The sequence below is a fragment of the Eurypyga helias genome, unplaced genomic scaffold, assembly GCF_000690775.1.
Source record: "Eurypyga helias isolate BGI_N326 unplaced genomic scaffold, ASM69077v1 scaffold11825, whole genome shotgun sequence".
Taxonomy (NCBI): Eukaryota; Metazoa; Chordata; class Aves; order Eurypygiformes; family Eurypygidae; genus Eurypyga; species Eurypyga helias.
Window position 1 is genome coordinate 1 of NW_010249587.1, and position 14,741 is coordinate 14,741.

General features: G+C 52.8%; 1 protein-coding gene across 1 annotated transcript in view; it reads left to right on the top strand.

Annotated features, from left to right (window-relative positions):
• Positions 1–11,791: 11,791 nt before the first annotated feature.
• The window catches only part of LOC104509466 (myosin-7B-like), a gene marked incomplete at its 3' end in the record, with an annotated part of 26,970 nt that continues 24,020 nt past the window's right edge, over positions 11,792–14,741 (top strand). Inside the window, exons 1-4 of the mRNA XM_010151416.1 lie at positions 11,792–11,888; positions 12,620–12,723; positions 14,406–14,549; positions 14,653–14,741. The exon at positions 14,653–14,741 is cut by the window's right edge and continues 68 nt beyond it. Coding sequence (XP_010149718.1) covers positions 11,792–11,888; positions 12,620–12,723; positions 14,406–14,549; positions 14,653–14,741 — 434 coding nt within the window. The remainder of the gene's footprint in view (positions 11,889–12,619; positions 12,724–14,405; positions 14,550–14,652) is intronic.

A 14,741-nucleotide genomic window follows, 5' to 3' on the forward strand; every position in this document is an offset into this window, starting at 1 on the left:
GAGGGAGGGACCACCCCTGCGGAGCGGAGCAGGGCTTCCCTCCCCCTTGGCTCTGTCGGTGCTCCATGCAGGGGGGACACAGAGCAGCACGGCATTGGGTTTGGTTGTTCCTGCTGGGAAGCAAGTGCCGCACGCCGGCCCCGTGTGGGAGTGGGATCTTGTGCTGAATAGCAGCACTCTCCAGTGCAAATGCTGAGTACGTTGCCCTGCGGAGCTCCCAGCCTGCCGTGGTGCCAGTGATCTTCCCACTGGTGTGCACTGAAAGATCAGCACCCTGGCAGCAGGAGGGCAGTGGGAGGAAGGCCCAGCACCCCGTGACTCAACCGGTGTGGTGCTGCTCTCCGGGAACAGCCTGACAAAGGTACAGTCAGTGACAGCCACCTCCTGCTGGTGATGAGTCAATCACAAAGTACCCGGAGATATCTCCAAAAAGATACCTCCAAAAGAGATGTCCAGCCTCGGGATGACCGCCAGCATCCTCGCAGAGGCATAAAAGGGAGATCTTGCAAGCCTCTGCCTTTCCCACAGGAGGAAGAGCCCCCTCCAAGGGAGGTGAGCCAAAGCAACACCCCAGCTCCATTTGATGCTGTCCAATTGATTTGAAATCATCCCAAGCTGGAAGGACCCATCAAACCCAAAAGGCAGTTCCAAGGCTCTGCCTTGCCTTTCCTAGAGTGTCTTGGTGTTTTCACCATGGAGAAGTTGCAACTTGGACCTGGGGTTACTTTGAACTGTCCCCAGCATAATTTCTGAGGTAGTGTGAGCAAAAAACAATGAAAACATAGTGTTAACTTGGTGGCACCTTCTCGTATACTGGAGCTGCATCACCTGTTGCCTTTGTGGAAGCTGATTGGCCCTTTGTAGGCAGGGGATGACAGAGGAAGTGCCTGGTTTTGGAAATGAAAGGACCCAAACAATCAATATCAGAAGCATCTTCATGTTTTCCACTTCCTCAGCATCTTCATCACCCCCATCCCTTTGCTGCACTGCCCTGACAGGACCTGGAAAAGGGGATGGCCAGTGGTACCTCGATGCAGCCCATTGTCAGTCCCATTGCAGATGTGTCCCCCTTGTTCCCAGGGGGGCTGTTGAGTGCGCCCGGGTGTCCCAGGGTCATCCCTGACCATGTGCTGTGCCGTGGTAGGGAGACACTCCCGAGTCCTCAGCAGTCTCCAGGATGCCCTGCGGCACAATGCAAGCTGATAGTTTTCTCCCCCTTGAGATGTGTATTTACGCTCACTTTGCCTTGGTTCCTCAGGAGATAGGGTTGCTCTCTGCTCTCGTTTTGGACAGATCCAAGGCTGGGGGCTGTTCTGAGCCTCTTCAGTCGAGTACATCTGGTAAATCTCAGATTTCAGAAGAGTTTCATGTACTTGCAGGACATTCATTTCCCAGCAATAGGGCTCAGAATGGCAGTGTGACAAATCAAGAGGGTTATTTCTGCAGGAACCTGTCTGTATTAGAAACAGATACAATTTGTATGTGTGTAAATAAATCCAAACCAAATCAGGTCCTTCCTACTTTTTTTTTTGTGTAAATACACAAAGGAACTGTCAGTCCTAACTGCCTCTGCCCTTAGAGTAAGTGCAGTGAAATGAAACAACCCTAACATGTTTGCTAGTAAAGTACCATCAACTCAACAGTGTAACTAGAAAAAAAAAGATTCACTGTCATCTCAAGGCAATCATTTGTGTACCTACTGGAGTAATGTCATTATTTAAGCATTTTCACATGCATTTATGATATAACTGTGAGGCTCCAGCAAAAGCAGCGGGGCTGGACTTGGTTAGCAACCTGCGTTATGAACGTTTAGAATCATCAGTTGCTGGTGAAGGGCAGGCTGTCTGACGTGTGTACCCAGCGGAACAGCGGCTGAACACCAGCTTCAGCTCAGCATCTTTATTGGGACTTAATTTTTCACAAATACAGCTTTGGGAGAAGGCGAATAAAGTATGACACTTGGATCCTGCAAACCTGGGAGATTGGGATTTATTTCATTGGCTCCAGTGGTCTGACCACAGATACTAATTTTTTCTGTCTGCTCTGCGACTGGGGGTTAGCTTGGACATGTCCTGATGTCAGATAATGAGAGAGGAAAGGGGCTGGTCTCTAACCCAACCTTCTGCTCACAGTGGGATTGTCCTTAGCATCAGATCAGAGCGGCTGTGGCATTACTTAGCTGAGCCTTCAAAACCTCACAGGATGGACACCTCCCCATCTCCTCTGTGACCTGTCCCAAGACCGGAAGATGAGCCGCTGGACTGCCTGGGAGGAAGACCAGATCCTTTACTCACTTGGCCATTGACTTAATGACTTTTTGCAAGTGACTTTATCCTTTGCCTCAGTTTCCCATCTGCCCAGAGAGCTGCTGCTGTCCAGCAGCAAAAGCAGCACCAAGTCTGCCACTGCAGCAAGCCCTTCACCCCAGAGTCAGTCTGTGCAGGAGAGTCCCTGAGCCATCTAACCTGCAGGGTGGTGGATTAGGACTGTGTATATATATACATGGATATTAACCTAGAGCATGGCATGGCAGCTGAGGAGGGTGCCAGGCTCACACACGCATGCTCTGCTCACACGCGTGCTGCTCGTGCCCTCGCCCATGCCCACACCCGGGCAGCAAGGGAAAGCCCCAGGCAGGGGGACCCCGCCGTGGGATGCAGCAAGAGGAGGGTGCAAAGCAGCCTCCCGCCCTGGGACATACCTGCCTGCGCTGGGGGCGGTTCTGCAGCAAGCACTGGGCAATGCCTGTCATTACACTGGGTTGCTCTCCATGGATTATCACCAGTTGCCAGGCCAACTGGATGGACGACTGGCTCTTTATCCTCTTGCAAGCGCCAGGAGTTGTCCAGGTCATTGCAAGCCTCTTAGCTCTGCTTTGAGAGATCTGTCTCTGAAATTAAGCTCTGTGATTATCACTCTCTAATGCACTCACCTTGTCTCTTTTCTGGACTTGGGAGTCCTACTCTTTTTCCTCTCTTGGATCAGTAACTGTGAATTCATACCTTAATTAATATAGATCCAGGCTGTGAATTTGGAAGTGGACTGGTGATCCAGTCTTGTCTTGCTGGGAAACTGTGCTGGGAGCCTGCTTAGACCCCCCCACGGGGCAAGGGCTGTTCATCTGCATGTTGGTCGAGGGATGAAGTGAGGAACAAAGTCCAAGAGTTCTAGTGACTATGCAGAAGGACTGGGTTTACTCAAACAGCAGCATTCCTCCTCTCAATCCTCAGTCCTGGCAGGGTCCTGATTCCCCTCTCTTCTCTGCTCTGAGAGTCTGAGAAAGGGCATAACAAGCTTGAGTTTCTAAACAAAACACTGTAAAAATTGTCCAGTTTCATCTCAAAAAGTTGAAAAAAGGTGCTGCCCTGCCCTTGGGAGTTCCCAGAATGAATGCACCCTGCTCAGACTGGCAAAAGTCTTTTTATAGAGAGCTGTGACTTGCCTTTTCTTTCCCTTTTCCAAACTCAGTCTGGAGAATGAGATCTTTTCAAAGTAATCCAGTAGCCCGGGGAGGATTTGTACATGCAGATAGCCCCTAATCTCTGCTGCAGTGTAAGAGAGATGCAATGCAGCTCAGAGAAGGTTAAATGATAAAAAATATGGCAGACATGGGAAGTATTTGGCATGTTACGTGCAACAAAAGATGAACAACGGCAACTGGGACATTATCTTTATTTGCTAAAAATAGAGTCCCATGAAGTTTAGAGAAAAGCACTTTATACTTGTAAACCTCTCCTCTGGCTGTTAAAGAGCCTTCAAAGATGGGCTTTGTGGCTTTGGGATGTCGCGTCCCCTTTCAAAGGCTGCCCAGGGCTCAGACAATTGAAACTCGATACAACAGCAGCCACAACGGGGGAATAAATAGTTCTGACATGACCCTGCTTTTCTCACTCACCAGGGGCTGACGCATGAGCAGGAGCTTTGCAGCGGGTACATCCCCCACGCAGCCACATCCCGCACGTGGGATGCCCGCGGCACAGCCCAGGTCCCCCAGCCATGCAGGGCCGAGGCAGCCCGGCAGCGGGCACGGGGGCAGAGCCATCAGAAAGCGAGCGGATGGCTTGCCCACGACGCTGCTGAGCTATGCATGGGCATTTGATACACTGCAGCTGACGGGCCGGTTGCAGAGCTGGCTGCCTGGCTGCCCGTCCGCGCCTTCAAAGAATCGCTCGTCAACTGCACGTGGTCACGCTCGCTTTCCCTGGGACCCTATAACGGGGGTGAACCCCCCACATCCCCCACTTCTCCTTTGCTCTTCCAGCTGCAAAGTAACTTAGCCAGGTCTGAGGTCTTGGCCAACTCTGTCCTATCTCGGGCAATTTGTGCATTAATGCAGAAATTCATTTCTACAGTATAGTGCTGTTAACTGACCCGAGAGCGTAGGGGATGATGTGATGTTTGGCACCAGCCAAATAGAGAACAATAGGGCTGTTTTTGTGGAAGAGAGTTCAGAGAGGCTCCCTGGGGAGCCCAACCTCTTGCTGGCCCATCATGAACAAGAAAAATAAGACAGAGCTCTAGCACCCTGGCTTCTCTGTCATATAAATACCAGCTTCAGCCAGGGCATGAAAGAAATCCATTGTCTCTAAGGCCGTATTTCGATGTGAAATGCTCTGGTAAGGCCAGCAATCTTAAACCCCCCACACGTGTGCCTATTGTTTGAAGTGCAGAACAATTGAAGGGTGCTCTCATGAGCTAAAGATAGAAAGGCAGCTGGTGCTGTCCTTTTCCCTGTAACTGAGAATAAAACAATGCACAAGTATTGTCTGCATTGCTGGAGCGATGACATTGGACTCTCTGCCAAGGGAGCATCTAAAAGATCAATGAAACCCGGGTTATTTATAAAAGGGTAGTGTCATTTCTTCCCTAAAGTAATTTCACTTCCTTAGCTTTTCCACCAGGCCTTTCTGCACCATGGAGTGGCCGTGGAGCAAGGTATAAATAGCACCAAGCCAGGCTGTGAAAGAGGCAGCAGGACTAGCTGGTGGAAAACGAATCTGCCCTGATGGAGCCTACATTTGGCTGCATCTTAGCTTCCCGGAGCTGTGCCCAAGCTTCTGCAGCAGCGAGGTGGGGACCAGCCATGGATGTTGATCCCCTTGTGCCGGGGGGGAGCAGGTACATGCAGGCACAGCCCCATCACCCACTGCACTGGCCATGCATGGAGCCAGCAGCTGGTCTGCTGCAGCCAGAGTCCCACCACCAGGACTTGCTTTCTGGGGGAGCTTTTAGGGAGGTTTATTTCATCCATTGGCCAACAAACAGGCAGCAGCATGGGCTATGTGTGTACATCCAGCTCAGCTGCTGTGCTGGAATGCTCAAGGTAATTCTTGAGCCCAAATGCCACAGGACAGAGACTTGCCTAAGGACAGGGCCATCTTGTAGGGGAAGGCTGCTCTCTGAAAGATGGCATCCCACCAGGGCATGTCCAGACTAGAGACTGGAAACCGGGAATCAGACATTTGCTGTGGTTTGGGGAAAGAAAAGCAGGTGAGGTCTCCTGTCATGAAGTGAGGACATGTAGGCACATTGCTCCTCCTAGGTGACAGCCTTGAGAAAGGCCTGAGCCTGTGAGATCCCGTGAAGAACTGCCAAGACTGTTGCCACTCCATCTTGAACAATTGTCCTTTGCTATGAGATGATAGACTGAGCTTGATCTGGTGTGAGTCTTGATGACCAAGTGCAGTGGGGAGGACCAGCTGAGCAGTGTTTGAGCATGCAGTGAGCAGAATGCTGGGCCAGGAGAGCAGAGCCATGGCCCTCAGCAGGCCAAGGAAACAACCGCTGAAGCCAAGCATGTCCAAGCCCAACATGGCCACTTCCATCAGCTTAGGTCCTCAACACCACCCTAGTCTAGTTTCCCATGGAGCAAAGGACAAGGTGCACAAGGAACGGAGAGAGCAAGCGATTTTGATGGGATTGTCCTAGGGATCGATTCTCTGTGAGCGGCTGGTTGTGTGGGTTTGGCCTGTGTGCAGGACACCACCCAACCTTGTGTTCCCAGATCTCATAGCAGATGAAAACTGATGCAAAACTAGGACAGACGGAGCACTGGCAGGGCAGATCCTGCGCACAGACTGACAAAACCATGTCCTGGTTCTGGTTCTGATCTGGCTCTGCACCTCCCTTGCAGCCTCCAAGCCAACTCTTGGTCATGATTTCCAGTGGCTGCTGTATGCCAGGATCTGTCCTGGCAGGCCAGCTGCAATTAAGGTGCTATTAAGTATTCAAATGAATAGGCCAAGAATAATTTTTCTCTCATTATTTTGAAGTGCATTGCCAAAACCTCAAGCATCTTCACTGAAGGCTCATACGTTCCTGTAATTTCTATAGTGTTCAGCACAACCTTCATTCCTAAACAGATGTTTTACTGTGGCAATCCCTAGAAGAAAACCCCTAAAACCTGGGAAATTCAAAGCAGGCATACCAAACCTCTCCAATTTTCCCAGTCTCCAGGTGATCTCACTGTCTCCATGTCTGTGTGTGACCCTCCCAGCACCTTGCTTGCTAACTCTGGACACTGAGTTAGCATTTCTCATGTTATGGCTCTTCCAGGTACTTTCTCAACCCTGATACTCATTTTGGAGACTTCCTGCATGCAGTGCAAGGATGGTGCCCAGAGGGTCAGCCACCTGTGTGCCCATGCTGCCCAAGCCTCGTGCCAGGGCAAGGTGTGCACCACTGCACCGAGGTGCTCATGGCAGCAGCACCTTCATGCAGGTTCATGAAGGGTTACAGAGGCAGCACTTCACCCCTGGCCAAAGGACAGCCAGCTCAGGACAGGGGGACCCACGCTGTCCCAAGGCTGGGACGCCCAGGCAGCAGATCAGTCATGTTCGGAGGTGCCCAGGGATCTGTGAGATGAGAGGATCCAGTGCTAAGCCCGTCCCAAGGACCACAGGGCCCACATGTCCTCTGGGGTCCCTGCAGCAGCATCACTGCTGCACTGATGTCAAGGGGTGCATGGAAAGCTGTGCTGGGGTTGTGGCTGCTGTCGCTGTTGGCCATGTGGGACAGGGCTGTGGGAATTTAGGGGTTTTCTTTGGAGGGAGCCTTGCATGGCCAGGCTGAGCCAGAGGATGCTGTCAGACTGGCAGCGCTAGCCCCGCTGTAAGCAGACATTCTCGCTCGATGGAAATATGCCTGAAATAGCCCCTCTGCAGATTGTCTTTATCTAATCAGCCGCCTTCACACTTCCCCTCCAGTGCATTTCAGGGAGCTGATAGTGGTGATATGTTAAGTGTGGAAACCTCTAGCAAACTGCCCAACACGTAGAGTAATTCTCCTTCCTGCCACTTATCAGAGCCTGCTAATGGGAAACATTCCTACCAGGGGTCAGGGGGCAGCTGGGGGATTTCTGCGGGGAGGACGGCTGAGCCCCTGGCACTCTCCTGGTTTTCTGGGACTGGGCAGGAGCTGATCTGACCAGAAAATGCTGATTGAAGGGGCAGCTCTGTGGTCTGGTGCTGTCCTGTCCCATGGGGAGAGGTTTGTCCAGCCCATGGGGGCATGGCTGAGGAACCGCATCCCCTTCCATGATATCATGGGACACCAACATCAAGCACAGAGCTGTGGGGAGAAGAATGGGAGTGCTTCGGTAGTCAGGGGAGATGACCCCACTGCTGAGGATGGTTGTGCAGGGCTGGTGGGATTTTGGGCAGACTGTTTGCTTTGAGCAATGACCACCTAAAGCAAACTCCCCTCTGCTCAGGCTAAAGCCATGGGCTCCTCCTTGTGCCCAAGGGGTTTTGCAGGAGGTCCCACTGCGGATGTCCCATCACACCTGCCTGGGCAGGGCATAGCTTGGGCCTTCCCAGCAATATGAGGATGAGCTTCCTACCACCCTGAAAACCACATCACAAACGCCAGCGCCCAAAACGCCCGAACCCAGCGGAAGTGTACTTCAGCAGCTGCTAGAGCCACCGTTCCACATTTCCCCTTCTACAGATCTGCCGGCCTTTGATGGATCCTGCTGGAACCTCTTCAAAGAGGGAGAGAAACTAGGGCGAACAGAAGGAACTGCAGAAGGAATCTCCGAAAATAAAATCGCTTTAAAGATAAGGCAGGGGAGGGGGTGAGCAGAGCGCAGGGCGAGTACATGCCCTGAGAAGAATGTGTGAGGCTGGGCCAGCTGGTGGGTCTGGGCTGAGAGCTCGTCCCACTGCCGGGGCGGTTGTGGCAAAGGTACTTGGCACCGGAGCTGCCAAAGGCCTCTGGTCCCTCTGGGGTGTGGGTGGAAACCTAACTCCAAGCCCGGGACAGAGAGGCGGAAGACCACCGGCATAGCCTCAGAGGGACCTGTGGTCTGCCAGCGCCTGTGGCTCTTCAGGCAAGCCATCTTGTCATCTCAGCAAGGTTGGGCACCTCTGTCACACCATGGTCAAGAGGGGTCTCGGGACTGGTGTCCCCATGGCAGTGTCCCCAGGGGAGCTGCAGTAGACACATCTGCGGAGTCCAGCACCAAATCTGTTGCTAAATCCCAGTGAGGGCCTGAGCTTCTGACCACCAGTCTGGTGAGAGAGTGTCCACACGGGACACAGAGATGGGGGCTTGCACCCCATTTTATCCTGATGTGCTCAAAGTCACCTTGTTCGTGCTACAGACTCCCCTCCATGGGAGCATGTTAATTCATGGGGAAGACTGGCACCATGCAAAACCCTAACATTACACCGTGCGGTCAGTGAAGGCAACATCAACCTGTCCCTGAGCCCAGCCACCCTCTCTGCTGGGGATCAAGGCACAGGGGCAGATCTGTAGTCCTCCTCCCTCCTGTGAATCTCCCAGACTCCCCTCCAGAGCAGGGTGGGAGGGCAGACAACATGCCTTTTGGGGTGTGGGGGAGACAGCACTGGGAACCCAGACGCGTGGGGCTAAGAGGCAAACCGTGCCTGTGCGCTGGATGGAAGGACTGACCACCGCTGGGGCTTCAGCAGAAACCCCCTCCAGTGCCTGGCTTAGCTCTGGGGTAGGTCCAGTGCTGCAAAAGTCCTTCTGCAACCTGGGACGTACACCCAGGCTGAAGCCACGTGCCCTAAACATCTCCCAGTGCTGCTATTCTGGCTGTGACAGAGGCCATGCCACATCCAGCCTGGACACAACGCTGTGCAGCTAATGCTTAATCACCCTGTGCCTCAGTTTCCCCTACTTTCAGGAGGGTACAACAACCCCAAGTCTCTTTGGGGTGTGAGGTGTACTACTGAATGGGGAATAGCAATCCACTGCAGCCGCGGGCCCTGGTTCTCCAGCATGCCTCAGTGGGGTTATTTCTAATTTCTCTGCCCCTGGGGTATGACCATGTGGCTGGGGAGCAAAGAGGATGGGGGATGCAGCCATCCAGACTGTCTAAGGGAGGCAGATGCTGCCCCTCCCCACATGTCCATGTGTCCCCCACGTCAGCCAGCTCTAGTTAGGCTGATTTCCAGCTCCGGAGGCGGCTGCAGCTCGTTTCACAGGAGTCTGCCCTGAATCCAAGCAGCCCACGGAGGCATGGAGGGGCTTTGTGTCAGGGAAGGAGCAGAGCAGTGCTGCAGAGAGGACTGGCCGTGTTTCCCAGGGGCTGAGCGGTGGTAGCCCACCCTGGCCCACCCCAGCTGCAATCGCTGGGCTGCTCCGCAGGGCCCTTTGCTCAGGGGAAGGTGTGTGCTGGTGCCCTTGACAGCGGCATGTCCTGGTCTGGTGTGGGCAGGAGGGAGAGGAGACACAAAAAACCCATCCATGCCTGCTGTGCTTTTTAAATGCACCAAAACAACAGTGAAGAGAGGAGCAGAGTGCTTGGTGAGCAGGCATGAGGGTCCTTCGGGGAGGCAGCCAGCATGGCCAGCCCAGAGGGCAGAAACCTCACTGTGCTTTGGATGCCAGCACCTAACCTGGCTTCTCCTTGAGCCTGGCACGGGAATCCCTGTGGCACGGGTGTGGGTCTGGCTGCCCTTGCGGGGTCCCGGTCCCATTGTGGGCAACCCGTGGTGGTGCTGCCGGGACAGAGGTGTGCTCCAGGTTGCGACTGCTGCGCTGTACTGACTGTGCCCTGTCGTGTGACTGTACTGCGCCTTGGGGTGCTGCCCAGGTGAAGTGGTGTGCAGGAAACCCAGCAGCCTCGCTAGGGAGAGACCTTTAATCTGGCCTAGCCATGAACACATCCCCCAGCCAAGGTGAGCGAGCTCTTGGAGCAGGACCCGGGGGTGTACTCCCAGGCAGAGCCCACCCACCTCAGCAAGACAGAGCAGGGGGCTTGAGCCCCTGCCCAGCAGCATGCTTGCCCCGGGGGCTACCCACGGGCTGCTGCTGCTCCAGGGAGTGTCAGACCCCTCTGACAAAACTGGCGAGTTTCACTTGCCTGTAACCAGAAAAGTAAATTCTGGAGCTGGTGAGGTTTGGTGTTAGAAGGGCAGTGGCTGGTGTGCAGCGGGAAACCAAGCCCCTTGAGAAGACAAGCAGGTAGGAGAGACCAAGACCTGAGGTCCTTCCCTGGCCCCCCGCTCCCAGGCTGGGGAGACGCTGAACTGGAACACAGGGAGAGGTTGGGGTGCTCCAGCTCGGAAAGCCAGCGGCCGCACACATCCCACCAAGCAGCAGCTCTCCCGGTGGGCTGCGGGAAGAAGTAGGAGAACCAATTGCTCAGGTGCAGGAGAACCGATTGCTCAGGTGCAGGAGGAGCGGTGAAGCTCCGTTCCTCCACTGCTGCTGGAGCAGGCAGCACGGGCAGGCTTGGAGAGCTGCACTGCCTCCCGGAGCTGGAGTCTCTCGCTTTGCCTTTGTACTCGCCTGACAATACAGGAATAAAAATAGCCAGGCTGCATTTGCAGAGAGATAAAAGCAAAGTTTGCCTTTTGTGTCTCTCCGGGCAGTGGGACAGCAGCACCAATGGAGCTGTGTGGACATGACACATGGGAATTTCTGACATATCTTTTCCCACTCTGACCTTGACAGACACAATAAAAAGGGGCTTTGCTGCACGCACACAGCCACTCAGTCCTATCACCAAGGTTAGTAATGAAGAGCATGTCTGTGTGCACGCTTGTCCTCCACTACTAACCCGCTTCACCTCTGCAGCATGGATGTTCTCGGAGGACAGGGGCTGACTCTGGTGGTGCAGGGAGGGTGGGAGAGACCTGGATCACGAGCATTTTTGCTAAGGTCTACACTCTTTGCCAAGTCGCTGGCTACCAGCTGTGGCTACGTTCGTGATAGCTGATGCGTTTTGGAGCTCTGCTGTGTGATACCACGTTAGATGGATATTAGAAAGCATTATGCTTAAAGCGCTTTTCCAAGCAGCTGTCACGGCGGTCTTCTAGAAGGGGTCTTCCCAGGGATAATACCTCCATTCTTGCTTTTATCGTCTTGCGATATTGCTCTGCAACACGCACCGGGGTCTTTGCAGAGGTGTTGTGCAGGGCACCAGGGCTCCAATGGGTCTGTCAAGCTGGAATAGGTTTTAGGTGGGCTAATCAAGAAAAAGGGTGTTGTCGATTCTCTCTGGTGATGCCTAAAATGTGAATGTGGATTTTGACATTGAAGTGATGCTGGCTTACCCAGCTGGGACTTGCAGTATGGGGCTGACAGCAGCAGAAGCAAAGTGCTCAGTAATTGTCTTTTATTATTAGGTAGTATTGTCTCTGTCTTCTCTCACTCTCTAGAATTATAAGCACATATAGTGACTGTGTTGCTTTTGGTTAACAGTCCAGTGGCGGGTGTTTTCTCTGTGCACTGACTCCCTTTCCCTTCCCTCCTTTCAGCGTTCAGGTGTCTTTCATTCTTCCTTCGCTGTTGCCACGTCTTCCTCCATCCAGGCAAGATGTCTATGCTGGACATGAGCGAGTTTGGGGAGGCTGCTGAATACCTCCGGAAAAGCTACACAGAGCAGCTGAAGCTTCAGACAATCCCCTTTGATGGTAAGACCCCAGGGCAGCTCTTGGCACAGCCCCAGGAGACCCCTTGACCATGACTGTCTTTGGAGAGTGTCCCCATCCCTTTCCCGCTGCTGGTACCCATAGTGCTGCAGAATTGCCCCCATCACTGAAGGACAGGGAGATCTCAGCAGTAGGAAAAGCAGGTTTTTGACTGACCCCTTGCCTGATCAGGTGCAGGTAGAGGCAGCCATTCATCTCTCCCAACCCTGAGGGGCAGGATGGCTGAGGGAGATGGGCTGAGGCACTGGAGGCAAAGCTCTGTCTCATTTTGGAGGTGTCTGCTCTGTCCCAGCCACCCCGCTGTACTGTGGCTCACCATGCTGGGGGCTTCAAGACCCAACCTGCTCTCTCAGCTTGGTAAACAAGGATAGTGTTGCTTTCTCCCACCGTCCATTTTCATGACGGTCTGAATACAAGCACACATGAAACAGTAGATTTCTGTCAGAATGAAAGTCTGTGCAGAACAGTAGATATCTGTCAGTTGACCCTGGAAAATTAAACAGCTGCCAAAACCAAAAAAGATGAAGAAATCCCAGGTCCTGTGTCCAAAAGCATAGGAAGAATAATCCCTGTCCTTCCACATTATCAGACTGCATTTATGTGGCTTTCAGTTGACAATTTCAAATGGTCTCCTATAGTTCAACCTTTTTTATGTCTATTTTCCTTGCCTTCTCCTTCTCCTTCTCCTCCTTCTCCTTCCCTTTCCCCTCCAGGAAAGAAGCGAGCTTGGATCCCGGATGAGAAAGAAGCTTATATAGAAGTGGAAATCAAAGAAAGCTCTGGTGGCAAAGTCACTGTGGAAACCAAAAATAAGGACGTAAGCAAAATATCTTTCCTTTTCCAAGGGCTAGCAATGTGTGCAGAGCGGGGATATGTGTGACAAGATCACGCCTGAAACTAGCCAAGCTCTTGCTGATAACCCTTCCCTGCTCGGTGATCAGTCATGCCCTGAGGGGACACACACCACAGTGCATCAGGACACGTAGGCCAATTACTTGCCAAGAGGGGCAAGGGCTTAGCATCCCCCCATTGAGTGTTTGCTTTCAAACACGGTTTGCCGTCCCGGACAGGCGGAAGGGGGACAGTCGGGCTGGTCCAGCCAGCTCTCTCTCGGCTGCGGGAGGAAGGTTCGCCCAAAGGCTTCTCCCACACAGCCCTTTGCAGCGCTACGCCCGCCTCGTCTCAGGGGTCGAAAAAAGAGGTAAGGGGCCAATTGCCCAATTCTTGCTTTTTTTAGCTCAGATTTACAGTGGAGTAAGCAGTGCTGTTGGGAGAAGAGGCGCTGGGCACTGGGGTAGGACCGTGTCTAGTGCTGAGGCTCCAGCCTTCCAGCAGTATGAGGGAGCATGCAACACCCAGACGATATTTTTCAAGATAATATCCAGCATAAAAAGCTGTGAAAGAGCTTAGTTAATATTATTTTTATTTGGCTATGGGAGCTGCGTGGCCCTGCAACATCATTACACTTGTATAAAACTGGGAAAAAGAACAAGGAGCTGACCAGGCAGCCAACAGTAGACTTTAATCTTTCTGTTTCTCAGCCAGTCATCAGAGTGTCTGCTGGATTTGAAAGAATTACATGTAATTGTCTTTGAAGAGTGTCGAAGTTTTGTAAATATTTTTATCTGAAATTGAGGGAGGGGGAAAGAAAACCAACCAACCCAAGAGAAAATTTCTTGGGGAGGGTGTATCAATTTTAAAAGTTTATTCTGATGCTTAAAGGTTCTTTGGTTTTTGCAAACAAAGCAGTTTCCAAGCAGTTTTTGCCGTTACCTCTTGAAACTGTTTTTTTTAAACAGTTTGTCATGGATTTACAAAATCTAAAAATCTACCTGCTTTCCCTGGATCAGCATTTCCAACAGAAACACTTTCAAGAGACATAACCCCATCCTTATTCTTCTATCTGCCTTCCTGCTTTCAACACCTAACACTTTTTAACACCACGCGCTTCATATTCACCTGTAATACAACCTCTTAGAAAGGTTTCATTTCATCTTTATTAACAAGACCATTTGCTAAATCCAGCTTCTTCCATTCAGGCCAGATACGTAACGCGATAGTTTCCCAGCACTTGGCTTTGCGGGATTAAATAAATCCAGTTATAAGTGATGGGGTGCAGGCTTCAGCTGTTTGCCCAAATTACCGTGGATCTCTCTGAGCCGCTGCGGGGTTTTAGGCTGTGAAGGAGAGCGCAGAATGGGGGTGTCAAGCGCATTGTAGGGAGACATATTTCTGCCCCCCAGCTTGGACCTCTCCGCAGGGTTTGGCTGCAGCCTGTGTCCTGGGAAGGGGATGGGCTTGGGGCTTCCTTTTCCTGGCTGGGATTTGTGGTTGGGGTGCTGGTGGGGGTCCCCTAGCCCCATCACACCAAAATGGACAGCAGGCACGGGGCCAGGGCTATCCCCAGCGTGGGACTGTCTGTCTACCTGATGGGTTTTGGGGAACAGGGTTTTCAGTGGGGGCTCGGATCCATCTGATGCATCCCCCCTCCTCTGGCAGACACGGGTGGTGAAGGAAGATGAGGTGCAGCCCATGAACCCCCCCAAGTTCGACATGATCGAGGACATGGCCATGCTGACACACCTCAACGAGGCCTCTGTGCTCTACAACCTGAAGCGCCGCTACTCCCACTGGATGATCTACGTAAGCCGATGGCGCCTGGGAAATGCCGGGCCACCCCTGGGCTGGGGAGGTGAAGGGGTGTCAGGGCTCCTCCATCCCTCACCCACTCCCTTTCCCCTCGCAGACCTACTCGGGGCTCTTCTGTGTCACCATCAACCCCTACAAGTGGCTGCCCGTCTACACCGCGCCCGTGGTGGCGGCCTACAAGGGCAA